The following is a 22,500-nucleotide window of genomic DNA, read 5'->3' as shown; positions in this document are numbered from 1 at the left end:
CTAAAATGAGGGTTCATGTTCATCTGCTTGTTAGTAATAAACATTTAGATAAATATTTGAGATGAATAAAAATGTTCCTTTCCATGTGCTATGAAGGAAATCACACTGAAGGGAAGATATGTACATTTTCTCAAAAATTCTTAATTTTGTCAGAAAGAACAACTTGGAGGAATAACATGGTGACTGGGCTAGTTCTATTTCTTAAATGACCACATTTACGAAATAGTAGCAACAGTCCTCTTAATAATCTTAATGATAAGGAATAACACGGCACATTGATAAGGATGAATGTATTCAAATGAAGAAATATGAAATTAGCTGGATCAGCTTCACGTCCAATAAAATGGTAGCTCACTACTGTTTTGGTATAATAGTCATGAAAAATTTATTTAAGGCCTTTTCCAAAAGCCATAGCAATACAGGAGGCAAATTTTCTTTTAGTTGGTCAGAAATGAGAAAAAGTTTAAAAGAAAATCCTGGTGGAAGTCTTACTGTAATTCTGTTATGAAGTTATTATGATGCCAAGTACTTGTGCCTTGTTGTTAAGGTGCTTTTACTCTATACCCTGTAGTCTACCATTTGTAAACACATCTTTTTGATGTTTCTGCCAACATCCTGGCAACAAAGCAGTGCAATTTCAAATGAGCTAATTAACTTAATTGTTGATGAAGCATGAAACAGTTCATTCACCCTGTTAGCTGCTCCATGACAACATAAGAGTCTGAGCCTGTGAAGTTACTCATCTCCATAAACCTATCTGTAGCTCTCTGTTTAGATCTCTTGTATGGCAGAATTGTGCGTGGAAAATGTTTCATAAAAGATGCATATTCTTATTTGAAAAGGAACCTCTTAAAATTAAACAAAATTATCACCGTATGAAGAAATTAAGGACACACAAAGTTTTGATTTCAAGCTAGAGAAGCCATAGAATTTATCATACAACTATACAGCCATGGGTGTTTCGCTCTGATCCTGAGGGCAACAAGTAACAAAGGTAGATGAAATACAATTATTTCTGAAAACTTTGGTTCCTATTAAATTTCATCTTTTCATTCTTATTGTTCAATAAATATGTTAAATATCATTATTTAAAGGAAGTAATATCAAGTTTGCGATTAAAAAAAATAACCCTGTAAGATATTGGGTTGAAATGTGGATATATTACATGACGCCTCATGTAATTTTACTTAAAATTTTTATTAAAAACTTGAAATTTAAGTGAATCCTGCACATGTTTCCCAATTATTAATGGCACTATTACAGTAGGATTGTATTTTTCATTCTTTAAAAAACCCCTATCGAATGACTTGTAAAATATTTTGATGGAAAGGTAAAGATGGACAGTCGCCTTTGTAGCCTGACTTCGGTCATACACTTGTTGGAACACACAGAAAACTCAGAGGGGGCTTATGATGGACATTTACTTCCCCCTTTCAGCTTTCTCTTGTTTATTTTCAACAGTGCGCTTGAAACTCCCCCAGAACCCACCCCCTTCCCTAAAAAAGGTACAAAACCTACTTTAAAAACTGTCCAAAATCTTCACAAATGCTTTCACAGCCTGGCCATTTGCAAACTCCATGGCCGTACAGAGTGTGAGAAGCCCCAGTCTCCTCGTGTGACGAGCTGTAGCAAAAGAACACGGCGTCAGAGTCATCTCAAAAAGCCATAATCGTTGCAGGCTGCTAGCGCCTGTCAGGTTACGATCAGTGACAAACAGGTCAAAACAGGTCAATTCAGCTCAGAGCAGTCAGAAAAATTTAATCGTTCTATTGAATAGTTCAACTGCCAAGGCTAGATGATGTTCCAATTAGAGGAGAAATAGAGCCAAAGATGACTGTTAATAAAGGATGAAAAACTAAGAGGACTGTATAATATCATATGCTAATCTTGCCATATGACCTTAATGTAACATTTACCTCTAAATAAAAAATATATATATTCACATGTGGTCAAGTGAAATAAACCTCTGTTTTTAAGAAGGTAATAGGACATCCACCATAAGATTTTTGAAATGCGCTTTTTAAAGAAGATATGGACCTTTAGGATCATTTAAATTGTTTAATATTTATGTTTGAGCCATATATATTTCCACTAGTTACTGCTGATTTTAAAAAATCTACTTTGGAACAGTATTCATTAGCTATACCCTTCTATAATTACCAAAGACTTTTGATAAGTGAGTATTATATCAGATGGAGAGAGCCTAGAAAAATCAACCAACTTCTGCAGTATATAACCATCAAATTATCTCAATTAAAACAATAGCATGAAAGCATTCAGAAGCATACCGTTTTTTAACGATGAAAACTAACAAGAAAAATTTTTCATGATACTCAAATGAAGACCAGAAACACCACCAAACTACAGCATTCTATTTTAAAGTGTACTGTAATTAAATATAGGTTTCTTAAAAAAAATTCTTTGTGAGAAAGAATTTGTTACAGCTAGGCAGACATTCATATTACATAAGAGAATACTATCAACCCACTACACTCCAATGTGAAGTTTAGAGCAAAATACCATAGGAGCCTGAGTCACTCTGTTAAGAAATCCTACATTTATGCTTCATCCTTTAAAAATATAGTTTTTATGTTAAGCAATATTCTAGCTTACATATTTTACATAAATTGCTTTAAAGGACTTGATTAGATAGAGCTACATGCTTGAAACAGGGGCAGTAAATGGACAAGAGCACCTGGGTTCTCCTTTTATAAAGGCAGTTTTTACACAACTAAAATAAAACAAGAGGTTGAAAATTATCTAACATAACGTACTCAGTGTTGGTAACTGAAATCAAGTAATTTTTCCCTATGAATTTTGAGTCAAATTTACTCAGAGTTAGCATCATAAGTTTATTTTTTTTATGTAATTGCAACTTCCCTCATGCTCCAATAATAATAAAAAAAAAAGGTATACCAGATATTCTGTCTTCTGGTTTATTATGCCTGTAATTGTACCCTCATGTATATGGATTCTCTGATATCTATGGACATGTTCCTAAACATATATTAAGTACATGTTTTTAAACATTTACTAAGGGGGATATGTATGCATCTTTAGTTATTTGAAAGGGGTTCTTAAGTTTAAAAATGGTAAAATGTTCTCATTTCAGCAATCCGGCTCATCAAAACATATTAGCCATAAAAATATGTCGATACAGTAATTCCATATGCACTTATTAAAAAATAACTTTCTTCAGGCCAATTCCCCACCAAATCCATCAAATCCCTGGTATTTGAGCTACTTTCTGTAATGAAAATAATATATAAGGTAAATAACCTAAAGGTTTTTATTTAATTTGTTTTACACATTTTCCCCCTGTTAAGTACAGATCATAATCCTCAGTTTTATGAATGGTGGAAGGAGAGGTTGGTGACAGATAAATATAGAACAAATCTCATGAGATTTACCTGTCCCGCCTTGCACTTAGAACTGAAGACTGTCCATTCACTATGGAATGATGGGTTATTGGTGGTGACGCTTTGGAAGTGGTGGAGGAGGTAGTCGAGGAGGAATTGTTAGTAGTGAGGTCTAGCCCTCCATGTTTAATGCCATTGTCTTCCATACTGTGAACTCCAGTCACTTCTTTCCATAACTGCTGAATCTCAGCAGGACTTAAGCCAGCTACAAAATGAAAGAAAGCCCCACTAATATAACAAGGTAAAGTTCATATAATGAGCTTAGTGTTATTACTGGATTAATGCCAACAACAAAAGTGATGTTACCAGCATAATTAATATACAATAATAATTCACTTTACACCATCAGCACCATAGCCTTTCTCATGAATAATCAGTTATTTGTTAAAGACTACCATTTTGGGAATAGTACTGGGAATAATAGTATTGAAACTACTATCAAGGATTAATGGAAAAAACCAGCAAGTTCTACTTGAAAGTTAAACTATTTAACAGAAGCTTTTACTTATTGCTAGTGTTAAGTTTTTATCAGTAAGGAAATGAAAAAGAAATAGATTTTGAAATGAGATATATGAAAAGAAAAAAAGAAGTAAGGAGGGTAAACAAAAAAATTGTCAGGGAAAAAAAAATGTCAGGGAAAAACAGTAAACATTCACCTCAGAAAAAGAATACATTTGACAATTAACTTTGACAAAGTTACTTTGCCCTTTCTCAGACAGACAAAATAATTGAGTTTCATTTGGAGGTCCTAAATAAGCCAATGTTCTTACCTCCATGGATCAATTAAACAGATAATATGAAAACTTCATTTTATGGACGATAGAATAAATGAGTACCCATTTTAAACAATGCCCTGTTTCACATCATGGAAATTTACCAGATATATGAAGAATGAAAACAGAAAATCAAGGCATTTTAGCTTTTAACTCTAATTCCGAAATAAGGAATTGAGAGATTACTGTTTACTTATTATAAGTCAAATATATAACAGTACTTATATATGCCAAGTACAATGCCTTCACGGATTCTTTCCATACCTTATGCTCCTTAATCTTCACTAAATCCAATGAGTTCATAACTGTATTTCAATCAGTTCATGGATAACAAAGCAAAGTGAGGGAGAGGTTCAAAAATGTATCCAAGGTCACAAAGCTTCTATGTGGTAAAGCTTTGATTTAAATCCAGGCAGTTTTATTTGAATGCCTTTTTTCTTAAAATATTACATTAAAAATATGAAAACTATTGAATAAAGATATACAGGGGGGAAAGACAGTTGTAACTATGGTTGCTATCACTTATTGACCATCTGCTGTAGTCTGATGCTTTACATTCATAATCTCAATTAACTTCACTTGAAGCTAGGAATCATTCTACTTTACAGATGAGGGCATGGAGGTTTAAAAAGATGAAATATGTTATCAAATCACTATGCTCACAACTAGTGGACAGAATTCAAACTTAACGCACTGTTGCTCCAAAATCTAGGTTCTGCATATGTTACGTGCATCTGCAACGTCTAACACAAGGACGGAAGTACTAATCCAATAACCCCACTCCCACAACCCAGCACACATCTACATCAGATGCTACAGTGATGCCCATCAATCAAGAGGTGTGGGGGAGGGGAGCAGGATCGAACAGGCAGGGGAAACTAGGGGAAGATAACACAACATGATGTCAAGCAGAGTCAGCCTGCTCGCCCCTCCTCCTGCAACTAGGAAAACCATCAATCTAGACATAGTAGTAAGTAGCCCAAAGTGACAGAAGAATTCTCACTGCTCCAAACATAACTTCTGGTCAAATTATTCATCACAGTGGTAACCTTAAATTGCTATGCCTATCACAATTTCTTACAGATAGTTTTACTGAAAACTATCATTTTGGTGATTCTGGCTCCTGAAGATTTTAAAACAGCCTAAGACTGAAGAAAAGACTGGATAACTCAGGTTTCCAGTTATTTAAAACTATTTTTTTTTCTACATAAAAGAGGATGGCTTAATAAACTAAGGTATTACTCTGGTTATATGGGACATAATTTCTATATAAACATCATTAATTATTGCTTTAACCCAGGATTCTGAAACTTACCTGACTGTAACTTTTTGATTACCTGTCTGTATGAATTAGGTGTCCTAACAGCAAAACCCCATTAACCAATCCTTTTACATAACAGCTTTTACACATCTTCTGCATGCGAGCCCTCACCACCTCACTCTGCCTCTCTGCCCCACCGTCCACTCTTGCCTGGTGTGCAGTTACCCTTTCCTGTCTTCCTGCTTTCCCCTTGCCTTGCTATAATTTACTTCTCGTCATATATCAGCCAAAATCTATCTCTTTAAATGTAAATTGGGCAATGGCATTTTCCAGACAAAGCCTCCAATGGCTTTCCAGAACACTTAGAAAAAAACACAAGAAAAGAAAGGGAACACATAACAACAAAAAACCCTACTATGGCCTGTGAGGTGCTGGCATTTATTATCTGGGTCTTGCCTGCCTCTCTGTCCTCATCTATTGCTCACTCTGTACATTTCGCTCTGTTATACTTTCTTCTGCATCTTAAAGGCAGTAAATATTTGCTCCCTTTCCAGCTTTTGCTCTGGCTGTTCCCACAGCACAGGCGATTTTGGTTATAGATCTCCTCATGACTCCCTCACTTCACTCAGATGATTCAAGGCTCACCTCCTCTGAGAGGTCTTAGACCATGCTTTCAACTACTGCCCCTCCCCACCTTGCCTTCTAACATTCTCTGTCACCTCACTCTGCTTTCTTTTTCCTAAGAGCATTGTCAGTCTCTGAAACCATAATATTTATCTGTTTTACTCGTTATCATCAGTCTCCCTCTTCTGCAATTTAAACTTAAAATGGTAAGAGTAGGGATTTCTTATTTTACTCATCTATCTCCAGTGCCTAGAAGAGTGCCTGGTATGTGTTCAATAAATAGTAGTTGATTTAGTTGATTATAACAGATTCATAGAGTTTTTGTAGGCATTTTGGTTTTCACATGGAAGTTCTGTGGCTCTTGCGGGGCATACTATTTATGAGTACTTGCTATCCTGTAAGGCCAATATCTAAAGAATTATAAACTAGTTGATTCTAAAGATCGAGTGGCTGATAAAATTTTATACCTTGGCTAAAGACTCTTAGATGTTTTTAGAGACTATATCAGTTAGAGATGTTATTAATAATTCAGTTTTTGAATTTTATTAATAATTTAGTTAACCTAAGTATCCACTTACCTTTTAAAAAGCAGACTTCTATTATACTATTCATTTGTATGGAAAATTAGTGGTATCAGCATGATATCACAATGATATGGCAACAAATACTAAGCACATAGATGTTTGATGAATAAATAACCTATTCGCTATCCAAATAATGATTCTTAATTAAACGAGGAAGGAAGTGGTTTTTAAATATTACAGATAAGGGGCAGAGAATAGATGATGTCAAAAAGAGACTCCTGTTAGTAGAAGTGGTTCCCCAAAGTGTCTGCATATTAGACTCACTTGGGGACATTTTAAAATTTCCAATGCCCTGACCACAGCCCAAACCAATTAAATCACAATTTCTGGAGGTAGGACACAGGTATCAGTCTGTTTCTGAAGCTCCACCGATGATTCCAACGTGCAGACAATTTTGGAGGAAAATTTTTAAAAGCAAACTGTCACATTGCGCATGAACAGAGTTTTCACACCTACAATTTACTTAGCTCTTTTCCATGGATACAAAACGATGAATATGAAACAACCAGCCAATCCGTTTTGTACAATTTTGAAAGTTTCGTGAGTTTTGAAGCTTTGAGGTTTGAGAAAATTAACTTATTTTCAGGCAGTAATGTAACACATTCAATACTTCCTAAACTGTGTTCTATGGGACAGTAGTCTTCTGAACACTTCTAATCAGAGATCTAAGAGATCTCTGGTCTCTATCTTGGAGACTCATGATTAATGTTAACATATACATCAGTTCCATGATGTCTAGAAACAAAAGAAACCCTTGAGTCTCTTCTTTAACTCTTTGTTTTACAAATCCATTTGAGGATAAAAAGAAAAAAAAAAACACAACAAACTCTTTTTACAATTGCATTAATTTATTTCAGTTTTAAATAACGGGTGTGGGCTTAGGATTCATCAGGTGCTCTCCAGCCCCTCCCATGAACTGCAGGCTGCCTGTTTATAAACTTAAGACTTTTTCCAAAATTAGCTTAGTTCAAAACTAAGCTTCTATTTATGCAGCCCCTTGGAACCCAACTCACTGCTCCAGTAGGTTCCTTTGTCTCTGTTTTGTTAGAAATTTACATGGTACTTCTGATATGCCAGCCACTTTTCTGCATGCTTCAGGTCTAATCTAATACCCCGAGCTACTATTATTCTCCCTATTTTAGAGATGAGGACACTGAGGAACAGGAAAGTTGAGTAACTAGCTCTAGAGCTAATTCACGGCAAAGCTCCTCACCTTTGTAGGTCATTGCTCACATAACCCTTTTCCAGGACTCCTTCCCCGGCCACCCTGTCTACAAGTTCGACCCCTACCGTTTCTAAGGTTTCTTTATTTTTTCCTATCCTGACTTAAAAAAAGAAAAAAAAAAAAACATTCCCATAGCACTTAGCACTATACATTTTACTTAATTTGCAGTCTAAGTTCTGTGATGGCAGGAATTTTTGCCTGTCCTCTTGACTGCTTTGTCCCCAGTGCCTCTAGGAGTGCCTACAGTGAGTGAAAGCTCACTGTGTATTACTTGAAAGAGTTGTTCAATGACCAGAACAGTAGCAGTGCATAATCTGGGAATCAGTGGACTAGACCATCACAGAATAATAGTCAATTTAAAATCCCAAGTAAAGATTATTCAGTTTTCTTAGTAACTTATTTCAAGGATACATACATAACAATACTAGCACCAAAAAGTTGTATGATTATGCAATTTTAAAATTCCATGACCACAAAAAGATCAAGAAATGATGATGGATGATGGCTTGGACTGGCTCTTGTTCACTGCCAGTACTACAAATAAGCATCAAAAGGTTTGTTTTTCTAGGAGTTGAATGAATAAGTGGATGAATTCCTAATCAAATTGCATGTAATACCACAGGTAAAGCAATTAAATAATATTCCTTAATCCTAGATTCACAGTTTGTGGAGTATCTATTGGGTGAAAACCGCTGTGCTAAGAATTAATTAAAATTTGGTAATTCATATCTAGATTATACAGTCTTGGAGCACACAAGATTTAAAAATTCCAATATTTTACTTATTGTTAAAAATTACATTAGCAGCTTTTTCACACAAAAATAATGTCTTTTCATTTTTTATGTCTAGTAATTAATTTTTAATATTAAATAATTTTATACATTATGATGTAAAGTAAGTCTACTGTGATTTTTCTAAATTAACTTATTTAATAGTACTCTGCTTATTTTCTAGAGTTACTTATAAGTAAAAGCAAAAAAAGCAAATTTGGTAGAAGTATTTGTATCATTCACATATTTTATTGAACCAATTTGATATTTAGTAATTTGAATTCTTGAACTATTATCATGTAATTTTCACTTTCATCTTAAATTTTACATTAAAAAAAGTAGTATATGCACATGGCCAAAATAACAGAATCATAGAGAAGGTTGTACATTGCAAAATCGAATTTCCCGAACCAGACCTGACTTCACGGTTCCCAGTTCTCTCCACAGGCAACCGTCATTCTGGCTTCTGGGCTATCCTTCAGAGACCTGTGTTCATTTATAATTTGCCAGACCTAACATATTATGGATTTATATTTGACTGGGGGCCTACTTTAACCTGTAGGTATAGTGCCCATCTTTAAAATGTATGTTTAATGAGAAGTGTACTGAATACATATTTTGCCCAAAAGCTGAATTATAAGGAGCAAAATAGCTATTTGGCTAAAACTGAGACCAAAGGCAAATATCACCACAAAGAAGGAACTTCTGGGATACCAGAATACAGGAGATATATATATAATATATACACACACATATTTATATTTACATAATATTTATATTTACATTTATATATACAATCATACTATGATTTCACTATTAAAATTTTTAGAGGAGGCAGTTTTTAAGTTTGTGATTTATTTTACAAAACAGTAATTTCTCAGTTTTCCTCACCATGGAACTTTAATGGGTCAAAGTTGACATTCTGCTTTTGAGTCTTCCCTCAAGATACAAAGAGCTGACAAAAAGAACTTTAAAAAGACTTATGGCCTAAATGGAAATAAATTCATTTTAATGTATGCATGCTGGTATATGAAACAATTCTGTGACAATTAGAATTATGATATAATTTAATATATCATTACTTACATTTCCTCAAAAATTAACATGCCTAATATTTCTCTATGTATTTAACTTGTTGTGAGTTACTTTTTATACATAAAATTAATAGCATTCATAGTTAACTTTGCAAGGTTTTATTCCTGCAATCATAAATGTACATCTAAACTTCAGCTTACTGATGGAGCTTTAGCATGTAAAACCCCAAAGGAGAGTTTCCCCTCCAAGTTACAAATTAAAGACTGACTGGTATTTAAAAGGAAATACTAAGATGGTAACAATAATTCTGCACCACATGCCTTGTCCATATTGCGGTGCTGTTACCCTGATTAGATACAAAGGTGATCTATGCAAGCACATGATTACAGGTTAGGCAAAAAAATCAAGATGCCAGAAGTGATGCTGAAGTATGCATTTGGCTACTGATTTATTTATTTTAGAAAGACAGCGAGTGGAGGAGAGGGTGCGAGAGAGACAGAGAGACAGAGAGAGAAACAGAGAGAGAGAGAGAGAGAGAGAGAGAGAGAGAATCTTAAGAAGGCTCCATGTTGAGCATGCAGCCCAATGTGGGGCTTGATCCCCCACCCTGGAATCATGACCTGAGCCAAAAGGAGCAGGATAAAGAGTAGGATGCTCAACTGACTGAGCTTTGACTATTTAGATTTCCATACTCAGAGAATGAGTCAAAGCCAAATACCTGATTTTGACTGAATACTCATCCTAACGACAAACTTCAGCACATTCCTAACTCAGCATAAAGGACATTCTTATACTTTACTTAGAAAGATTTCACTTTATTATTCAACAGTTCTTTCATTCCAAACTCATCTAGTTCTAGAAGGTGTTAGTTCAAAATAGTGCTGGCTAGATATTCTAGCATTTTCTGTTTGGTCTTTCAGATTGGTAACAAAAGTGTTATATTTTAAATAGCTTTTATAAATTTAAAAACATGTAGAAAGTTGGAATGAAATAAAGTTTTTGCCACATATATTTTAGTCTCCACAGTCATAGTAAGTCTGTGAATATATTGTGTATTGGAATACACTGACTTCTATCTCATGTCAAAAACATGAGAAGTGCACGCACAATAATTTCCTATCTTCTAACCTGGAGACAATGGTACTGGGTCATGAAAATGTGTCACTAAATAATTACCAGCTGACATACAAACCGTACTATCTATGGAGTAAATAGCTTCATAATCAGTATTTTATTTGATATTGATTTACAGATCCATCCTTTTTTTATTTGACTTCTGTATACCTACAGTCACTCTATGTATGATTTTTATTTATTTATTTTTAAATGTTTATTTATTTTTGAGAGAGAGAGAGAACAGGGGTGGAGCAGAGAGAGAGGGAGACAGTATCTGAAGCAGGCTCCAGCCTCCCAGCTGTCAGTGCAGAGCCCGATGTGGGGCTCGAACCCATGAACTGTGAGATCATGATCTGAGCCAAAGTCGGATGCTTAACCAACTGAGCCACCCAGGTGTCCCCATATATGCTTTTAGAGATGATAACTTAATTGCCTAATTTACATCAAAATCCAACATTATAGTAATATTCATGGTGACCTTAAATACTTAATATTTAAAATAATTCAAAGTGATATAATATATTATGTCATTTTGTAACATAGAGAAAAATGTTGATGCATCTCCCACTCCTATCAAAATTATTATAATTTTGTTACTTCTGTCTCATTCTCATACACTTATTTCATATATGGTTGAAGAAGTTGGAACTTTAAAAAGTGGCCTGAGGAAGCTGTGTTAAATCATGGGGGTAAATACTTCAAATATGGCATATTTTTAAAGATCATCATTGTGTATAAATAAATCCTACTTGGTGTTCCTGTGGTTATCATTCATGGCCAATCCATCAGCCAACCAAAAACATGGTGCAAAGTGAACTGGGAAACTGACAATGAAAATATTTAAAATATTTTTATCTGAAATAACCAAGGGTTAAGGCAGAAATAATTCAAGGCTTCCATTATCTAACAATGACTTATTTTCTTTCTCCCATTCAGTTTTGGGATTCCAGCACCACCCCATGAAGTTCTATTCCTCTGCTGTGGCTGGTTTATCTGACACATTCTGTCTGTGTTTGGCTGATGAGTCTCCGTAGTGGCACTTTTCACACTTAGTCATCGAAGCGGTGAAAAACACAATATGACTTGCATGTACTTTGTTTAAAATATAAATATTCTGCTCAAACCCAGATGTGCTTTCAGATTTATTTCATTTTCCTCAATGTTCTCTATCTCGTGTGTGTAATCTCTCATATATTTAATGGAGAGTACAAATAGAAGAAAAGGAAAAAAAAATTCTATTTTAAAAAAGCTCAGAAATTAGAGTAAATTTTCATTTGAAAATCATTAAAATCATTGTATCATAATGAATTTCTTTTTTCAGCAAGATATTTGTATGTTTGCCTTGGAAGAATGTAGTTTAACAAATATGTCGCACATAGATTATATTTTACTTCTGTAGACTTCTGAGACTGAGTGTGAGCAAGGGAGGGATAGAGAGAGAGGAGACACAGAATCCGAAGCAGGCTCCAGGCTCGGAGCTGTCAGCAGAGAGCCCGACGCAGGGCCCTAACTCACAGCCCATGACCTGAGCTGAAGTCGGACGCTTAGACTGAGCCACCCAGGTGCCCCTCTGTGAGCATCTATTTTAAACTTTCTTGAAATGTTTATTTCAATGGTTTTACTCAAAATCATGGTAGACCTCGCTTCTCTCTATTGAGGAGAATCTTATATCATTAGATCTTAAACACAGATTTTATGTAAATTTTACTGAAAAAAAAAAAAACCAATGGTATAAATTTATTGCTTCGGTTTTAGTGTAGTTTCTACCAAAGAAATCCATGTTTATATTGAATTAATTTGTACATACCTTTCTTTTTTTTTAAAACCTTATTTCTTCATTGGTCCTCAAATTATATTTATTTTTTCAAAGAACATAGTTAGTGAATAGAACATTCATTGCTATGGTGACACCATGGTTTATTTCAATTCTCTTTGGAATGGTCTAGAAAAGTGGGTTTATGGCCTTGTTTTTCTTCCACTATTTAATCCTTATCTTTTTTGATTTCCTAGGAGTGATTCAATCAGGTGAATCAGAAGATCTGAAATCAAGGGAAAGAGGGAATTCTAGGGAAAACATGCCATTGTGATAGTAATTTGATAAAAAAAAAAGTGAAAAACACTTACTGTAATGTTTTATTTTATTTTACCTTATTTTATTTTACTTTTAAAGTTTATTTATTTTGACAGGGAGAAAGACTGAGAGATAGATAGAGAGAGAGAGAGAGAGAGAGAGAGACAGAATGAGAGGGGGGGAAGGGCATAGAGGGGGTGGGAGAGAGAATCCCAAGTAGACTCTAGTGCAGAGCCTGATGTGGGGCTCAAACTCACGAACTATGATCATGACCTGAGTCAAAATCAAGAGTTGGACGTTCAACAGACTGAGCCACCCAGGTGCCCCTGCAATATTTTAAGTTTCATGTGCCAGAAACAAGATTGTGTGTGTTTTAAAGATATTTTTTTTATTTGCCTAATTTTATTTTTTTCTATTTAATTGTTCTTGATTTTATTCAGAATATCCTATTGAGTCAGAAAGATGAACATAAAATACTGCAATGTGAGCCCCTTTGTAACAAATATAATTAGTCCATTTGGATTAAAGTTTGTTCTAACAAAATCCAAATGCAAATTAGAATATGCTTTATGAAGTTTAATGATACATGACTTTTGCCTATACCAATAATTTTAGCACACAAGGAGTCATTTTGTTTACTATCATTGTTTTAAACTAAGAATGCTTTCCATTTCCCAAAAGTTGAGTCAAATGATGAATATATACAACTGTATGATTTATAGTGTTGTATTATGGTACTATCTTATTGTATTATCAAAGTACATGCAAAGTTTTCTTATCCGAAAAATAAGGGGTGCCTGAGTGGCGCAGTTGGTTGAGCATCTGACTTTGGCTCAGGTCATGATCTGGCATTCATGGGTTTGAGCCCTACATAAGGCTCTGTGCTGACAGCTCGGAGCCTGGAGCCTGCTTTGGATTCTGTGTCTCCATCTCTCTCTGCCCCTCCCCTGCCTGTGCTCTGTCTCTCTCTGTTTCTAAATAAAATAAAATAAAATAAAATAAAATAAAATAAAACAAAATAAAATAAAATAAAATGGAAGAAAAATGAATAAGAATACAATTGGCAGCTTTTTGAAGCTGTAATTTACAATATATGCACAGGCAATATTATTTTAGAGAAAATAAGGTCAATATGCTCCCACGATTTAGATGGGAGTCTACAAAGCATAGCTTGGAATGGAATATTCTCTATAGGAATACATAAAGGCTCCTTTTTATACTTAAGAGTGCTAGCATGAAGATTAGGAACTTTTAGGAACTTCTATATTTTTATTGATTTATTTTTATTTTAGAGAGAGAAGAGTACGCAGGGAGGGGAAAGGGAGAGAGGGAAAGAGAGAATCCCAAGCAGGCTCCACACTTAGCATGTAGCTCAACACAGGGCTTGATCCCACAACTCTGGGAACATGACCTGAGCCAAAATCAAGAGCCTGGTCTTCAACTTGCTGAGCCAGACAGGCACCCCTATCTGTTTTTTTTTTTTTTTAATCAGTTTTCTACCCAAACTCCTATCAGCTCACCTTTGTTAAATGGAATGTTGTTAGCCTTCCCACTGATCCAATTCCCTGCAGGTAGGTCTTCAGTGTACGTTCGATAGTGCCTAAACTGTGTTGCCCTTATAAATTATTTTCTGCTCTAAGACTAATAAGGACACACTTAATATCTAACAAAACACTTGGAAGCAGTTTTACTACACACCTGAACTCAGTGTGTAGTAAAATCTCTGAGCCTCAAGAAAACGGGCCACGCAGCCATGTTAACGATCATGTTTTAACAATAAACCTGAAGGTCATAAAAACAAAATTTCTCGAGGTATAAGGCAGACAGGGCATGAAATGGTAGAAAGTGCCACACGAGGAGTGAAGTGTGCACACTTTGTGTGTACCTTGAGGCAGCGACTGGACAGGAAGTGCCGCCTGGCCAGGTGGGATGGAGATGAGGCCCTGACGCTGAAGGCTGAGCAGGTGCTGCTGCTGCTGGAGTTGTTGCATCTGGAGAAGCTGCTGCTGGAAGACAAGCTGCTGGGCTGCCAACTGCTGCTGCTGCTGCTGCTGCTGGTGCAGAAAAGCCGGCCCCGTAAACAGCAGGGAACACATGGTCTGCACACAGCTCTCATACAGAGAAATGCACACGCTCCTTTCACTGCCCCGGTGAGTTTCTGAATGGGCATCCCATGGTCAACGTTCGAAAGCAGAATGTGAGCAAGTTCTAGATTTTCGGTTGCCTTTCTTTCAAATATTACACAGCAGCAGAGAACCAAGGAACTTGCATGAAAGAGTATGGAACGAGCTTTAGAAAAAGTATGCTACAACAAAGTGTCAGACTTTTTAAAAAAAAATTGGCTTATTGCAGATGATGATAATAAGTTTATCTATACTAAAAAAATAACACTTTATAGTGACAGTCAACTTCAACAACACTCTTCTCTTTTTTTTTTTTTTTTTTCCAATTGAGTAAGTTTGATCTGCAGAGGCCCATGAATGTGGTCTCTGGTGATCTATTAGTAAACTGGATGTAGCCTTCATAGGACAGGCCTGTTAGCTTTCTCTCTTCCTCTCTTCTCTTGTTGGAATACATTAAAGGCAGAATTATGTGCAGGGCAAAAAAAAAAAAAAAGTGCCCTTATTATAAGGAAAAGTATAACTTCCAATTTTGTGAGGCATTACAAGACAAACCAGAGTTCTCTGGACTCGGGAGGGTATGACGAGGCAGTCACAACTGCAGAGACAGACAAGCTGCTGGGGAAGACCTTTCCTTTTTAGTTTGGGGAAAAGAGAAACTTCTGATGCGCTCACTGGAAAACAGACTGCATAATGGAGCAAGTCATGTGGATTGCCCAGAGCCTCCGGAGAAATAAGGGAGCAATTTCTATTCTGTAGTTGATGGCTGTCTGAAATTCTATTCACAAATCCAAACAGAAACAAAGCCTCAGGAGGTCAAAACTGTTTCCTGTACGTTTGCATAATGGGCAGCTTGAAGACAACGGCTCTGATACCTGCTGATCAATTTAACTACTTCAACATGTTTTGTTTGTATTATGTTTATATTTGATGCAGTTTGCTGACAAGTGCAAGCTCGGCCTGAGAAGCCAGCTTGTCAGTTTGATTTATGAGCATATCAAACTGTAACTTTCTACTCGCCACTCCAAACCTACAGTAGCAGTTCATTAATCAGGGGCCCGTGACTTTGAAATCTGTGTTCCACCGGTTTCTCCCCTAGCCCCCCACCCCACCGCGCAACCACGGGCTACATTTGCATGCATGTTCTCTGAGCTGCACCACTGAGAAAAATAAGGTTCCCTCACCAACTTAGATTCTCGGTGAATACAAGATAATCAGTACTTTGTCCACCACAGAGCTTGCTCTTTGTACACTGTGATTCATTAGTGAACATTAGACGACAGACAGCAGCATTGGATTGTAACTCTCAAGTCCCATGCTACAAAAAAGGAGAGCAGGAGAGTTCTACTGTCACTGTTATTAAGCTGGGTAAAAATGTATCATAATGCATCTTTGACAGGAGAGCCTTGCGCTAGGAAGATCTCAGGCCGCCCTGGCCTCGCGGCACCCAGTCCCCACGTGGCACCGCTGCGCCCTGCCGGTGAGCCCGATGGCAGGTGGCTCCTACCTCTTTCGCCTGCTTGCCAGGATGCGGCGGCGGCGGGGGCGGCTGCTGCTGCTGCTGCTGCTGTTGCTGCTGCTGCTGCTGCTGCTGTTGCTGCTGCTGCTGCTGCTGCTGCTGCTGTTGCTGCTGCTGCAAAAGCTGAAGATGTAACTGCTCTTGCTGTTTCTTGTAAAACTCTTGTAGTTGTTGCTGAATAAACCATTTTGACTTTAATAAATAAAGGCAAAAGTTTCATGTATTATAAATCTCCTAAACTCTTCTAGACTGGCATATGGTAGAGTATCCATTAAGGTTCACCTCCCAAGAACAACAAAAAATATGCAGTGGATGCAAGGAGACACATCTACATACATTTGTTTTTTCCAAGGCGGCTCTGAAATTTTCCAATCCAGAATCCAAAAAAATCCTAAACAGGAGGGCATAGGAAACCTGTATTCTAATGGGCCAGAACCAAATGAATACCCTAACTGATTACATCGGAAGTCCCAATGGGATATTCAAATAGGTTATATACTCTACCATTTATAAGAACCAAATATATGGCTACATAGAATCAGGTTGTTCAATTCTTATCGGGGAAAATATTTTAATCCATCAGACGTACAGAAGAATGTTAGAAGTAGAAGCAACTGGCCTGTGGCCATCAGCCATAGAAGACAGCAAAGCGATTAAATCAGTAAGAATCTGGGTAAAGCACATTATCTTCTCTAGGTTAAGTAAGTCTACAACATAAAGTCCACTTTATACACACTCGAGGCCCAATAAGGTTCGTATTGGAAATGCTAGTCTTGTCACTAAAAAAAAGATAACTTTCATGGGTTAGTAACTTGGCTGCTTAACTTTGTTTTTATAAGTAGATATTCTCTATGCCTAAACACCAAGTATATTTTGGGAAGGAAAACGTAGGATGTTACCTTCCCTATCGCAACCAAATGGCCAGTTTAAGTCTCATACTTCCACGAACATAAAGGAGTGCTGAAGTGTTAAGGAGTTTTCAAAGCAAGAATTATCTAGAAGTCCCTTTGCACTCTTACTGGCAAGTGTACAAATCAAATGCTCCTAAGCATATGAATACTAAACTATTAATTTATTCCATGTTGAAGTTACGCCTCTCTCTGCTCTTACTGTAGACTTTGATGAATTTAAAAAGACCGAGGGATCTAAATTTTTTGATGTAGTTCTGCAGTCACAATGCGGCATGTATGTTCTTGCATGCTGATCAGCCGTCCCTTCAAGCGGAGAGTGACCGGCAAACATGCCCACGGCACTGTCGTCAGAGGCGCACACGTGCGCCATATGCCAGGACACCAAAGCAGGTAACCCACATTACCTGCTGCAGCATGACCGCCTGCTGCTGCTGGAGGAGGGCTTGGAGCTGCTGAGGAGACAAGACTTGCTGCTGAAGAATCTGCTGCATTTGCTGAGGGGTGATCACCTGGGGAGTCATCATGGCCACCGACACAGGCACCTGGGCAGGGACAGAAAGAGAAGGGGTGGTCATAACCAAACGTCTGTTCACTGACTTCACAGCTATAGGTCACCTCTAGTAAATCCTTTAGAAATGATGGCTCACTGTTTTGATATGATATCTGCATATTACTTAACTCTTTGAAAATACTATTAAAGTACCACAGCATGTAGACACTGGCCTCCCAGAGACATCAGATTTCATCAGATGCTATCTTTACATTCCTCACTTACCTCACATGTATTACGCTAAGATGTTGGAGCTTTGACTAGCATCGTGAAAAACAAACAATTAAATGTCAGGGTTCTCAATACTTCCTAATCGATCATCGCACCGATGTCATAGTGTTATCAACGTAAAGCCTTTGGCAATGGTTTCAAGGTAGGATTATGATAAATAATAAAGATTAAACAATTTGAAAAGTATGCATATACATATCTGTTCTCAAAGCTAGTAAAAAGAATGTATGTAGAATGCACTTACGCATAAAACATAATCACCGTCTTCAAAATTTTATGGATATATGTATATCAAATATATAAATATTAGAAAAATACGTATAGTAATATGTATTACTTCATGAGTACATGTCTCAACTCATATAGGATGTATATACACATGTGTTTCCACAAAATAGCAACCCAGACAGGTCCTCTCAAAGAAAAAATCATAAGCCAAGTATTCTTCTCTAAATATTTTCTTATTTCAAGCTAGCTAAACTTATACTAGGGGGTCTGGAAGTCACCTTATTCAAAGGTGATTCATTAAAATTAAAAAAAAAGTATTTTTGCTTAAAATTGTCTTTCTTTTCAAGGTTCTGAGGATTATGGAGTCAAAAGGAAAACCAAATAAGGAGGAAGAGAAAGAAACGGGAGAAAGTGGGGGAGGGGGCAAGGAAGATACAGAGTGAGAAAGAGCTAGGGAGGAAGTTCTAAGGAAAGAGAATGGCAGGAGGGATGAATGGGACAAAACCTTGTATGAAAGCCTGTGGTAGATGGTCAGCCCGGCCACAGTCATGCTGTTGGGGGGCGTTGCTTGTATTAACCAGCATGGAATCAAACAACTTGTCAACCTGCCCAGTTTGCAACCTTTGAAAAGGCAATCACTTTCTTTCCTAGAAAGAACAATCTACTTTTACTGTAAATAAAACCATGTATTTACATAAATACTGCTTTAGAACAAATTCATGGGACAACAATGTGTCTTTGAAAACAGAAAAAGATTAATAGACTATTTTAAACAGTCATTTTAACATAGTTCAAACTTTTCTGGCACTTCATGTTATAAGGAAAGGAGAAATCAATAATGAAAAAAAGTGAGGAGAGAAAAAATAAAAGAAACCTGGGGTGGATAAAGTACCCGCCCCCAAACACAAACACTTCATACTTAATACTAAGAAATAACTTTGTCTTGTCTATCCCGTGCTGATATCTCAAAACATGGATTGATTAGATCTAGTTTTATGACAAAAAAGAAGCACATTATGATGGGAAAAAACTCAGTGATTATCTGAGTATTTCTGGATTATTTTAGAACATACTGACATGTTATAGGTTACTACATTTGAATGCATCATAATAAAAGGCATTCTGAAATGTGTGCTATAAAATTAATTGACCCAATGGGTTGCCCAAGTGTTTAGTTTTTAAAACCTGAGTGGCCAGTTTACTTAAATGTTTATTTCTCAATAAACAAATAGAATGGTTAGGTAAGTAGTTTTAAAAAAACCTACCACAAAGATGACTTTTCTTCCACCAATTATTTACCTCCTACTATCTCTAAATAACAAGGAATCAAACCAAAATTAAGTCAGGGTAAGACAGAAATGTTAAGCTTTAAAAAGGCTGCCAATCCAGATAGACAAAAAGACAGACAGATACTACACATATATAGACAGATACCACATATATGTAGATAGATATTATGTATATATAGATGGACAAATACGTACATATAGTTATACATACACATAGATATATACCTTATATAAATTCAATCATGTGATAAAAACTTGCCACACTTCTCTCATCGAAGCCCTGTATCACTTTTTAGCATATAGAGAGCTTTCACTTAATTATCTCTACATCTGGGGCCCCTGGGTGGCTCAGTCAGTTGAATGACCTACTCTTGATTTCAGCTCAGGTTGTGATCTCACGATTCATGGGAATCAAGCCCTACATCAGTCTCCACACTGACAGCACGGATGCTACTTGGGATTCTCTCTCTCCTCTCTTCCTGTCTCTCTCTCTCTCAAAAAAAAAATAAACTTAAAAATTATCTCTATATCTATAATGAAAAGTACTTCATATGTGACTGATATCAAATGCACTTTTTGGGAAAAGTTTTATGAATGGAGGACTGTCATAATATACTGCAAGTTAGAGTTAGATTTCAGCTTATACAAACTGTAGGACTCTTTAAAACACACACACACACACACACACACACACACACACACACACACACACACAAACTTTGGAGTACCTGGGTGGTTCAGTTGGTTAAGCATCTGACTCTTATTCTTGGCTCAGGTCATGATCTCACAGTTTGTGGGTTTGAGCCCCCCTCAGGCTCCATGCTGACAGTGCAGAGCCTGCTTGGGATTCTCCCTGCCTCTCTCTCTGCCACTCCCCTGCTCATTCTCTATCTTTCTCTCTTAAAATAAATAAATAAACATTAAAAAAATTATAAAGCACACAAACTTTATTAAAAGTAAATAAATGTATTATATAATATGTACAGAAAATTATCCGACTCTATAGCTTGTTGCAACAGTGACTCCTGGTGTACAGGCAAATTTAAGTAAGTATTCTACCTTTGCATTTTATTGTATTTTTATTTATTTAATTTTTTTCTCAATGTTTATTTAATTTTGAGAGACAGAGAGAGACAGAATATGAATGGGGAAGGGGCAGACAGAGAGAGAGCCACAGAATCCAAAGCAGGCTCCAGGCTGTGAGCTGTCAGCACAGAGCCCGATGAGGGGCTCAAACTCACAGACTGAGATCATGACCTGAGCTGAAGTCAGAGGCTTAACCGACTGAGCCACCCAGGTGCCACACAGACTGTATATATATGACAATATACAGGCATAAAGATAGGTAGAAAGACAAGCCAACTAACACATCATGAATTGAACACTCTATTTCCATAAATATGTACTTAAAACAGTTTTTCCTATAACAAATGTTAAGTTAAATATTATATGTATTATATGTTACATGTAGACAACTCCACTTGCTTCTTCAGAAATTAGTAATTTTCAAAATGCAAAACTTCTCCATTTCAAGCAACTCATTTTAAGCAACACATTTCCTTTGCCCCTCCTATATCACTTTTGTTACAACCTCTGTGCAATTCTTTGCTATTCCAAACTACTGGAAGAATTCACTGACAAAGATGGATAGAGATTAACTGAGTACATGAAAAATTTGTTTGGAGATTATGCTACTTGATCTGGTAAAACAGGTAAAACCAGCATCATGTTTGAAAATACATGGATACCTTTTTGAATCATACATATCTTTGTAAGTCCAGTGTTAGGCTTAAGAAAATATTCTCCTCTGGATATATAATTTTGTTCATGCAAATATTCTAATAAGGGACAAAAATTTAGATGCATCACGAAGGAGGGGAGGGAGAGGTTACCTCAGGTATTATCTGGTGAGAAGGCAAATAAAAGTCTGGTAGGGTCTAAGAAAACACGAAACATTATACAGCCACCAAATGGGAGAAACAGCTGGTTCTGAATGGCTGTCCTAGGAAAACTGTAGTCTGTCAGTTAAAATGTTCAAAAGTAAAGGAAGGGAATGGAGTCAACTTTGGTTAGGAGATTTGTCTTTCTCTCTTGGCATTTACTATACTGACAGAACCAAAAATCCCCACAAGGATGGACCAAATAAGGGTTTCCTTTGCCCTTTTTTTATTTTCTTATAGGTGAATTAAGCACACATCTGATGTGTTGTTCTGTGTGCCAAGAAGTACTGGGTAAATGGACATAATGTTGTATTTTCTGAAAAGAGAGAGGAACAATTCTGAAGTGGTCCTGAAATAAGTCCAAATGGTAAAAAGTCAAAAGTATTTAGGTATTATCCTAGAACAGATGATGACTTTAGTTTAAAAAATTATAAATGTGTTTATATTAAACTTCTGAATGTACCTTACTGAAGGAGTCAAAAGTTATCGAGACAAGTGCAAAGATCACGTCTCACTTCAAATGAAATCTAAAGAATTATTGTAAGAGTTATGAAAATGGTCCCGAAGTTTTATTTGCTATAATAAGCCCACCATCTTTTTACATTTTAGTTCAATTGGAGCATTTCTGAATATGTTGGGTTTGCATATAAGCATGCCACTTAATTAAACATCCTGAGTATATGTGGGTGATTTGAACTGTTCTTAGCATAGTATCAGTCTAATTCTTTCTTCACTCAATGTGAATTAGGAAAAAAAAAAGAAAAGTCACAACCTATAGGTGAGGTTTACAGTAAAAGACAAAAACAAAAACAAAAACAAAACCCACATTATTTC

The 22,500-nt window shown here is 36.3% G+C and overlaps 1 protein-coding gene across 1 annotated transcript in view; it reads right to left on the bottom strand.

Annotated features, from left to right (window-relative positions):
* FOXP2 (forkhead box P2) overlaps positions 1-22,500 on the bottom strand; it is a 566,168-nt gene that overhangs the window by 51,247 nt on the left and 492,421 nt on the right. The window contains exons 7-11 of the mRNA XM_049641717.1: positions 17,833-17,970; positions 16,464-16,691; positions 14,764-14,932; positions 3,411-3,624; positions 1,519-1,623 (exon numbers count right to left, since the gene is read on the bottom strand). Coding sequence (XP_049497674.1) covers positions 1,519-1,623; positions 3,411-3,624; positions 14,764-14,932; positions 16,464-16,691; positions 17,833-17,970 — 854 coding nt within the window. The remainder of the gene's footprint in view (positions 1-1,518; positions 1,624-3,410; positions 3,625-14,763; positions 14,933-16,463; positions 16,692-17,832; positions 17,971-22,500) is intronic.

This window comes from Panthera uncia, chromosome A2 (assembly GCF_023721935.1).
Source record: "Panthera uncia isolate 11264 chromosome A2, Puncia_PCG_1.0, whole genome shotgun sequence".
NCBI classification, from domain to species: Eukaryota; Metazoa; Chordata; class Mammalia; order Carnivora; family Felidae; genus Panthera; species Panthera uncia.
This window is presented reverse-complemented; position numbering and strand designations above follow the sequence as displayed.